The sequence below is a fragment of the Glycine soja genome, chromosome 14 (assembly GCF_004193775.1).
Source record: "Glycine soja cultivar W05 chromosome 14, ASM419377v2, whole genome shotgun sequence".
Lineage (NCBI taxonomy): Eukaryota > Viridiplantae > Streptophyta > Magnoliopsida > Fabales > Fabaceae > Glycine > Glycine soja.
In genome coordinates, this window is record NC_041015.1 from 51,257,371 (window position 1) to 51,268,021 (window position 10,651).

The following is a 10,651-nucleotide window of genomic DNA, read 5'->3' on the forward strand; positions in this document are numbered from 1 at the left end:
ACTGCATATTGCAGCTCTTATTGGCGCGTCCAAGGGTGCATGGAAGCGCTGGTTTGACCAGCGACTTCAGCACCTGCAAGCTGCAGGCATAGGCTGCAACAGCACCTGCAGCTACTCAGATCGTAGCTAGAAGGCGCCACTGCAGGTAGCGATTTGAGTGAGAGGGAGGCGCCAGTGAGGCTTGCGTTTTCAGCTTCAGTGGTTTAAAAACCCAACTGCAGAGGGAGCTCACGCATCTTGTAAAATTTGTGTATTTGTGTGTTGAAGGTGGTTGCTTGTGTTGAGAAAGGTAGCTGGTGGTGCTGTTTAGTTTGTGTTCTTCCATTTTCCAAAAGCTTGTAAGTTATATATTCAATATATTTTATATGTTTTATTTAGGTAGATGTTTATATGCCAGATTATATTTTGATAAATAAATAGTTTTAGGTAGTATAAGATAAGAGAATAATTTTGTATAATTTAGTTTGAATTGTTAATGTTATATGGTAGATTAGATTTAGGTTTATATGACAAATTAGGAATAGTTTTACATACTCTAAGTTATTAATTTTATATGGTAGATTAGGAATAGTTTAAATTTTGATATGATAGATTAAGTTTAGTTGAATTTTTTTGTAAAATAGATTAGAAATAATTTGAAGTAGCATAACTTATTAATTTTAGATTAGCTTTAGTTTAAATGTTGTATATGGTAGATTACATTTAATTTAAATATTTAATATCATAGATTAAGAAAAATTGTATGTACTGAAAATTATTAATTTTAAATTAGGTTAGAATGAAATATTTTATATTACCTTAGTTTTAGTAATTATTAGACAAAAAATGTTATGTTTAAATTATAATAGTTTTTCGTATTTAAAATTATTGATTTTGTATATTAAATTATATTACTCGTAATTATTTAAAGTCATTAATTTTGTATATGGTAAATTATTCATAGATTAAGAATAATTTTATGTAGTGTAAATTATTAATTTTAGGTTAGTTGCGACAATCCTTCAAAACCTTATTGATACATTCTGAAAGGTTGGTTGTCATGTGGCCATATCGACGTCCTTCTCTATCATAAGTCATCGTCCATTTTTCCTTTGAAATTCGATCAATCCATGTGGCTATGGCTGGACTCAGTTCACGAAATTTTTCTAAATTTTGATCAAAAATGTGCTTGCAAGGAGTGTAGGCTGCATAAAAACAGTTGATGAATAACAATTTTAAGTATAAATGAAAGTAAAATAAATGTGACCAACAAATATGAAATCTTACCCAATTTCTTCAACATTTCTTTTTGTTTGGCATTATTGAATTTTCGATTGAAGTTGCTTGCTATGTGTCGCACGCAGTAGACATGATAACCGTGGGGCGGTTGCCAGCCAAGTGCTTCGTTAGCGACAGCGGACTTTATACTGGCGTGTCGATCAGATATCAGACAAATACCATTTTGATCTGTGACGTGTTCACGCAAGTGTGCCAAAAACCATGACCACGCTGTCAACGTCTCACCTTCAACCACCGCGAATGCTAGAGGAAGGACACCACCATTTCCATCTTGTGATGTGGCCATTAAGAGGGTCCCACAGTATTTGCCGTACAAATGTGTGCCGTCAACTTGTATGATTGGCTTACAGTACTTGAAAGCTTCTTTACATTGCCCAAAAGTCCAAAAAACTCTATGAAACTGACGGTGTTCGCGACTAACCGTATTCCCAACGATAAAATCGTCATGTAGTACTTGAAAATATGATCCAGGAGAATGATTTTGCATGTGTCTTAGCCACGACGAAAGTTTCGCATATGACTCATCCCAATCGCCATATTCAATTGCAATGGCTTTCTGTTTCGCCAACCAAGCTTTTTTGTACGACACCTTGTACGCAAATTCACTGTTAATCCTCTCTTGAATCAAAGAAATTTTTATTGATGGGTCTTCTCTGATCATGCCTGTCAATAACATAACAAAATTTAAATGACAATTAACAATAAATGAACATAATATGAACATAAAATACGTACCTACTATACAAGTGGCAATTAAATCTGAATCAAGTTTCTCGTGATCTTGTGTCATGCTCATATTCAGACATGTGTGTGGTCCACCCCATTGTGTGACTTTCCACGTATCTGTTTTTTTAGATAAAATTGCCCTCATATAGAAAGGGCAAGGACACTCTGCATTTTTATTCAAGCAACAAGCCACATATTTGTTTGATTTGCTTTCAACAACTTTGAAACTTTGATGCACCTTCATAACATATTGTTTGACTGCATTTTTGACCGCATCTTTACTATCAAATTCCATGCCAACATATAATTCTTGACCAACATTAAAGGTCGATGGCATCTCCAAACCGCAAATGTCCTCCTCATCAGGATAACTCCAGTTGATATTGTTATAATGTAAAGCATCATTCCAAAATGGATTTTCAATTCGTTGTGCACCTAACAGTTCAAAATAAAAAATCAAATCATACTTATTTAACATTAAATACAATTGTCATCAAATAATAAATGTATTGTCAAATTTTTTTACACAGCAAATTGTACCTTCTGCTGGGTGAACAATTCTTACTGGTTGAGGAATGTCGGTGACTTCATCGTCTGTTTCAGATATACCGTCAACACTGTCATCTTCGTCTACAGACTCTTTAACGTATGAGTTAGACACAAGATAATCATCATCATCATGATCATCATCGTCTTCGTCAATATGTAAATTGCTCATATTTGTTGCCGGTTGTGTCTCATCATTAGATAAATAATTTCCACATGATGTAAGCGAATTTGCAGAATGAAACATTGAACCACCAGCGACATCCTTTTCTATGTACAATTCCAGAACTGACATTTGGTCTTGTTGTTTAAAACTTTCCAACATCGTTTCAACGTCTTCGTCATCACAAATTTGCAAGGCAATATATTTTCCTGACACTAAAAATCTACAGCTGATAGCAGAAATAATTTCATTATTTTGTAACTTTACCTTATCTCCAATTTTTTTCTTCAAAGCATTGAAACTAATTCCACGTTTAATCTGAATCGCTTTTTTACTTCCTTCAAATATTACACCATCATTATCTTCATATACCCTTCCATTGAAATACAACACTGTTATAACCGAATTCATCCAGTACATACAAAAAAAATATTTTAACACATCAAATAAATTACAAGATAGTCATTTTTAACACAAAAACACCATATTTCTCTTTTAAAGTGTAATCCCAAAAGATCTCTTTATTGGAACTTTACATTCAATTTCTCTTTTAAAAAATTTTAATTAACTTCAAATTAATTTCATGAGACACACTTAAAAAAATGAACAATTTCAAGATAGTCATTTTTAACACAAAATTAAATAATTCATCAACGAAGTTAGTATTATAAATAATTAATCTTAACATTAATAGCTTTAAAATGGAAAAAGCTAATTACAAAATTACTAAAAATATAATAAAATATTTAACACTTTCAAGTTGAACGCTTATAAATTTTTAACACACCAAAAACCTACTTAATCTAATTAAAAAAATACTACAACTTCATCTTAAAAAAAATTCTTACTCAAAATATTTACTTCAAATAAATATAATCTACAAATTTTTTTTATTCAAAGTTCAAACATTCATCAATTTTTAACACACTAACAAATTTTGAATCTAGAACACATTTATATGACATATCCGATGGGACGATGCAAGAATGAACATTGAACCAAAAGATTAAATTGTGTCAATATGTCAAGTTCTTCTCTCCAAGATACGCTATAGAATCCAATCCTACCCACCAATAACTTTATTTTATACACAATATAAACTTTATTTTGTGTCAATGTGTCAAATAATTCATGTACACATTTAATCAGCATCTATGATTATTTTGGAAAAAAAAGTTATAACCAAATAAATTTATTGACAAAGATGTAAATAAATTTATTTCACGAAAATTGTTCACGGAAGGAAAAGATAGAAGCAATTAAACGCGAGTTCTGTACAAATTATCAACACCAACCTAATCTAATTAAAAAATTATTACAAATTTCATATTCAAAATATTTTTATTTTCACTCAAAATATTATCTTCAAATTAATATTGTTACACAATTTTTCTTTTATTTTTGACATTTAAACACACATTTAAACAAGCCTATCAAATATAAAAGTTAATTTAATTTTAAAATAAATAAATACTATATACGAAAAATAACTTAAAAATAATTTCATACCACACAGTTTTTTTCACAGCTAAGTCCACCAAAACAAAACAGAAACAAGCTCAAAGGCACGGACAATAGCTTTAAAATGAAACCTCTGAAGCAGTTGCAAGAAAAGGAAAATGAAGCAGTTGCAAGAAAAACGAAATGAAGCAGTTGCAAGAACAAAAGCATAGGTATTTGAAGACCCTAAATCGCCAAGGGAGCTGGCGTTTTCACCCTAAATCGCCAAAGGAGCTGGCGTTTTCAGCAAAAGCTGCACCTGCAAAAAGCAAAGCTGCAAAGCTGCACCTGCAAAAAGCAAACGCGTAGGGAAGCGCTGGTTTGACCAGCGACTCCACCCTGCATGGCCAAAGCGCCATTGCAGGTGGCGACATCGCTGCTGTCGCCAGTCGCAGTGGCGACACAGCCACGTGGCTCGTCCCTGTCGAAGGCGCCATCACCAATGGCGCCATGCATGGCTGCTACGTAGAAAAACTGCACCCCTGGGGAAATTATTTAGGAACAGCCCTATTCTGGGAAATACTTTCTAAAAGCACCCTAAAGTGGGAAATTTGCCTCTTGACTTCTACTCTTCTAACAAGGGGAACATATTTTATTACATACCGATACATATTCACTCCATCAACGATAACCTTGCATATCAAGCATTTCATCCAGTCATTTTAGTTTATCCAATCCCTCACTAATCAAGAAACGGATCCTTTGCCTGTCATTGCAGTTTCTATTATTTTCCGTCTCTTGTCTAATTGTCTGCCTCAGTTCAGCTGTACAGTCCATTACACCAAGCAATGTCATAAAACTTACATGCATGTATCAATGGAGTGGAAAGTTTTTAATAGGCATTCTTAACACCAACATGTATAGAGTAAGGACATACCATTCTTACGGACCAACCTGAAACTATGATAATGGGATAAATTCATACATATGAGAAATGTACTTTGATTCATTTAACATGTGAAAATATATAAATGTCCATGTTCCGGAGAATTATGAAGAAACCTCTTCTTAAATGAGATATGTCTACACATACACGTAAATATTTCTTTTCTTAATGTGTGGAAACTCTGGAACTATATTGTTTGTAATTGTATCCCCCTGTCCCAAAAATAGGGTGCCACGAAAAGGGGGCAGGTATTCTAAATAAACTTATAGTCAGTGTTATCAATGGTGGAACACGGTGAAAGGCTGAAATTCCTCATATAAACACACCATTGCGCCTTATAGCGTCACCATGACAAGTCTCCCTTCACAAATTGCCTATGGTGGTTGTCAAAAAATTTGCCATGCCATTCTGCCATGGCCCCATGGCCGCTATTAACAACACCGCTTATAGTACGTTTTTCCTGTAGACCATTGAACGTTACAACACTTAGAAAGTGTCACTGAAATAATGAAACTGTGAAGCAAAATTATCCTTTCAATTAACAGTTCAGAAACACATTTTCATGGATCTTTCTTAACTTTCATTATAATTGTATAGGGCATCACAAGACTTTTGATTTGGATAAAGGAATGACCCAGATAATTAAGAATATTCACCTTTAGCAGAAGAAGGGGCTCGGCCAGTAATTCTCAATGCTTGCCTGTAAAGCATCAAGACTCGAGCACGAAGGAGGAAATCTTGAAGATCCATGGAGAAAGAGAAAGAGAAACTATCTATGGGGTTGAAGACTTGACGAGACCATATATGGTGGTGTGTTAATAATATATAATATATTATATAGTTGGAAATATATATTGAGTGACATGTCACGTGCGATTATTTGGTCATTTGCAAAGAAATGGAAGGAATCTTGAGGTGATACATGGGGCCAGCCAAACAGAAAGCAAAAACAAGAAATGCGTGAGAGGATATATATGCAACAAATATATATATATATATATATATATATATATATATATATATATATATATATATATATATATATATATATATATATATATATATATATATATAAACCAATAATTCACTACCATTTATATTTTTAAATAGAAGTTAAGAAGATTACTTGGTGAAGAAGAAGAAAGAGTGGGAGAGCAAGAGAGAAGAAACAGACGTAGTATTGATCGGAACGACATCATTTTCTTCACCTCACCTCCTTCAGTAAAGTAAAGTACAGAGTGGGAGAACAAGAAGAAGGAAGTTGGTAAAGAACGGATGGGAAAGAAAGGAAAGGTTACATGAAAATCTGTGGAAATGTGTTACGAACGAACGCTACTCTACTCTATACTAGTATTGATCGGAACTCCTTCAGCAGAGTGCAGAGTGGGAGAGCAAGAAGGAAAGAGTGTGGGAGAGTGAGAGTGAAAGTTGGTAAAGAACGGATGGGGAAATGTGCTACAAAGGAACGCTATTCTATACTAGTATTTATAGATTATTGCATGTGCATTCTGTTATAACAGAAAGAAGGATAATGGGTTATATGCTTATTGTTGTGTAATTACAAACTTGTGTAGGACCTATGAGCAATTAAGAAGACTTTGTGTATCAGTTTTAGTCAATGGTTAAAATCCATTTAACTATAATTAGGTAATGTTATTTTTCACGCGTTACCATTAGTTTAGTTTTTCCTAAGTGTTATAAATACACATTATAATAAGTCAATTGGTATATGTGCGAAATTTTTTTTCCTGTTTTGTATTCACTCTCTCTCAACAGCATAACTGTCAAATTCACAAAATCTGTTGTTATTCGCTTTCTTCCCTCTCTCAAGACCTCACGTTCAAGCGTAGAATCAATTGTACAGAAACCATTCTAATAGAATGGCACCAAGGGGTCCCTCCAGGTAAGGTTCTAGATGCTTGGTGATAACACGTGCGGTGAGAAAAAAGTATATCACTTAATGAAAAAAAAAAATCACCCGTGCAGTGAGAAAAAAATATATCACTAAATGAAAAAAATCATTAACAATGCCAGCTCATTCTATACATAATTATGGCTAATATAATATGTTTAATTTCCTCAAGAAATTACAGTGTTCTGCTACCATTAATATATTTCATGTTCGATAGTGGAGAGACGCTTGCAAGCGCTGTATCATATCTTGTGTCAACCGTAGCCATCGTTATTCAATGCTCTAGCTCTGCTCAAGTGGTAAAATTTTCAATCTTAATTTATGACACTAGTTTCAATCATAATTTTTTAAGTTGCTGAAGTTTTCTGAGTTATGTTTAACGTTGCACCAAATTTGAATATTTTTAGCGCACAATGGTTTTACACAACTCAAATTTTAGTAAACTATGGGGACTTGTTAAATGAAAAAAAATTGGTTTAACATTAAAATACTTTACCATAATTCAGAATAATGTATTGTGAAATAAGATTTAGCTTTTGTACGCCAAACATGAAATTTGACTTTTTAACTCCTTTTGCGTCGGTCCCTCTCACGCTGATTGCTTGCTCACTCTGGTTGCTCTACTATATGAAAAGAGTAAAAAAGCACATATTTAGGATTTTATAGTAACTTAAAAGAAAGAGTTTTGATCATACCAACAAGTTATCTGCTCAGCGTTACACTAACATAACCAAAATAGGCATTTTGATTTTAAATTGCTTAATTTTGTAATGAAGAAACAATCCTTTAAACTTAAAAGGAGGAAAAATCAAAAGGACTTGAAGTGAGCTCTCTGTCTCTATGAACTTTGAATTGTGAAAGGATTTGAAAGAACGAAATTGTGACATTATGGTGCAACTGCAAAGTTATGATTGTTTGTAAAAACACCTTGTTCCTCTATCATGATTGCATAGACAAAGAAAAAAAATATTAATAACTTTATTATGTTATTATTGGCCCATAAACACTAGTAGAGAAGGGCTTTTTACGACACCCTTTCTACGTCGGTTGTCACTGGAACCGCCTTAGAAAGTGGTTCGGTGGCAATTTTGTAATTATAATGGTCAAAATTGCAATTGACGACGCACATTCTAAGGTGGTTATTGAAAACCGCCTTAGAATGTTTTGTATAATGAAGTTTACGCCAGTTTTCATTAAATAACCGTCATAAATATAAAAAAAAAAAATCTGAAGGGAGTATACATGATACTTTTCGGCATTTCAAACTTCACACTCCTAGCTAGCTAGCCTTTCTTCCTTCTTTTTTTGCACCTTCACTACTAACCCCACTTGAACCCTAGGCTTCACTACTAACCCCACTCGACTTCACGTTGTTCTTTTCACACGAACCCCACTCGAAGGTCCCAACAACGTTTTCATCTTCTTTCACGGCTCAAAGCTCGCGACTCGAACCCGACGAGAGAGTGAAGAAGTATATTGACTGGAACCAACTCAAAGTTCGTGACTTGAAGATCACTTCTACCGAAATCAGGTTAGTCAGGGTAGTAGTTAGTTAGGTTAACCATCTTTTAAGCTTTTATTAGGTTAAGTTTCGAAGAAACCCAGTGAATAACGTATTAGGTTAAGCTTCGAAATTAGCTTTTATTAGGTTAAGCTTTGATTGTAACTTCTTTTACTGCTGATGTTTGTTCCTAAGGTTGGTCTGATGTTTCCTGATGTTGGTTGTTGGGAAGACGCAGGTGACGAATTAGTTGTTGTTGAACAACAACTACTGGGCTGCAAACGGGTTAGTGTCAATTTCTTCCTTTTCTACATTTTGGTTTTTGAGTTCATGGAGCTTTTCTGAGTTCAATTTCTACTACAATGTTCTTATTTTTCTATAATTCATTTATGAACTTCTTTTTCTGATCTGGTTTTACTTGTGATAGCACCTACAAATGGTAACATATGTAACACATTCAATAAACAATTTTGTTGCCATGTATTAAAAATTAAAACTTATTAATAAGCATAATAGTATTTTTTTTGCATACCCCACGATTCAGACCCAAGACATCTATCTAAACATCTAAGCTAAAACCCAATTAAAGTAGAATGGAGATTAGTGTATAAAACCACCACAATGAGTTAATAATATAAGAAACATTGAGGGTATGTAGGATAATTGCTAGAGGCCTAGAGACGTAGTGGTACTGGTGAATATGAAGGCTATAGCCCAACAAAGTTTAGGAGAAATGCAATTAAGCTTAGAAAATGAAACTATAGTAAGAATCAAGAAGTACCAGTTTGATACTCATTGTTTTGCTATAGATTTCATCTTACATACTTTCCTGTTATAAAATGGCATCATTCTGATCTTTGGCAAGCATTACATGTTCTAAAATACACTTTAACAAAATTCAGGATATATAGTCTTTCTTCATATTACTTGCATTGCTGACATGATGATTAAGCAAGTTGTCTTACAAAACAGTAATTTGACTATGAAGTGAGGAGAAACTGAATAAAGAAGTTAAGGATGATACATAACCTAACTAGAAGCCTGGAGTAACAAAAAATGAACTGTTAGCTCGAAGCACAAGATGCAATAAGAACTTGATTCATCCAACCAAGATATAGTGCACCATCACTCTCTTCTAGAGTGTAGTGTCCATGGTATATATATATGGAGTTTCGTTAGGATATCCCAAAAAGATTCCCTTAGGCTTGAATTTCCATTCATCAACATGAATATAAGCTGTACAACCAAAAGTTCTCAAATTTTTGTAGCTTGGTACCTTTCCAATCCATAATTCCTCTGGTGTTTTGAAACCAATGGCTACTAAAGGGGATCTGTTGATCAAATAGCATGGTGTATGCACTGCTTCTCCTAAAAAACATTTGCTCAGATTGGCATTGGACAACATGCACTTAATCCTCTCCAAGATGGTCCTATTCATCCTTTCTGCAAGACCATTTTGTTGAGGAGTTAGTCTAATTGTTTTGTCCTTTGCTATGCCATTATTCTTGCAAATTCAGTGGATTCTTCACTTAGATATTCCAGCCCATTGTCTGTTCTTAGGACTTCACTTGCCTTCCTGTTTGATTCTCGACCAATGCTTTCCATTGCTTGAAACACTTGAATGCTTGATTCTTATGTTTCAGCAAATAAACCCACACCTTCCTTCACCAATCATCTATAAAGGTTATGAAGTATCTAGCTCCCCCCAATGAAGGAACCTTTGCTGGCCCCCAAATTTCAGAATGCATATAATCCAGAGACTTTAATTGTGTGTGTCGAAGTAGATAACTTAACTCTTTTCCGCTTGCCATAAAGATAATGTTAAAAAAATTCCAACTTTTCAAAGTCTCCATTTTTAATTTAACCTTGCTTGTATAATTCTTCTAGACACCTTTCACTTACATGTGCAAGTCTTTAGTGCCAAAGTTTTGTGGAAACACCTTTAGACACTGAAATTAAATTAGCAGGGTTCATAATTGGTTTTAAGAACACCATATACAACGACGCTTTATAACCGTCGTTAAAAACACTTATTAACCGTCTTAAAAGACCCTTTTTCTAGTAGTGCAAAAGATAACATGTGTCCTCTTGTAAATAAATTCAGCTTTCAAGTAATGTTCCCACTAGCTAGTGCTTAGA

General features: G+C 33.9%; 1 protein-coding gene across 1 annotated transcript; it reads right to left on the bottom strand.

Moving 5' to 3' along the window:
- Positions 1 to 4,778: 4,778 nt before the first annotated feature.
- On the bottom strand, positions 4,779 to 5,849 carry LOC114384398. The gene is made up of 2 exons (XM_028344071.1): positions 5,756 to 5,849; positions 4,779 to 4,977 (listed from the first exon to the last, which is right to left on the bottom strand). The coding sequence occupies exons 1-2, from the start codon at positions 5,847 to 5,849 to the stop codon at positions 4,871 to 4,873; spliced, it is 201 nt and encodes a 66-aa protein (XP_028199872.1). The 3' UTR covers positions 4,779 to 4,870.
- Between the last annotated feature and the right edge of the window lie 4,802 nt (positions 5,850 to 10,651).

What these genes read in the sequence shown, in the direction of transcription:
- LOC114384398 (XM_028344071.1), bottom strand. Translation starts at nt 5,849, where the DNA reads ATGGATCTTCAAGATTTCCTCCTTCGTGCTCGAGTCTTGATGCTTTAC. An exon ending in AGCCCCTTCTTCTGCTAAAG is followed by an intron (nt 4,978 to 5,755) that starts GTGAATATTCTT and finishes TGGACTGTACAG; the next exon opens with CTGAACTGAGGCAGACAATT.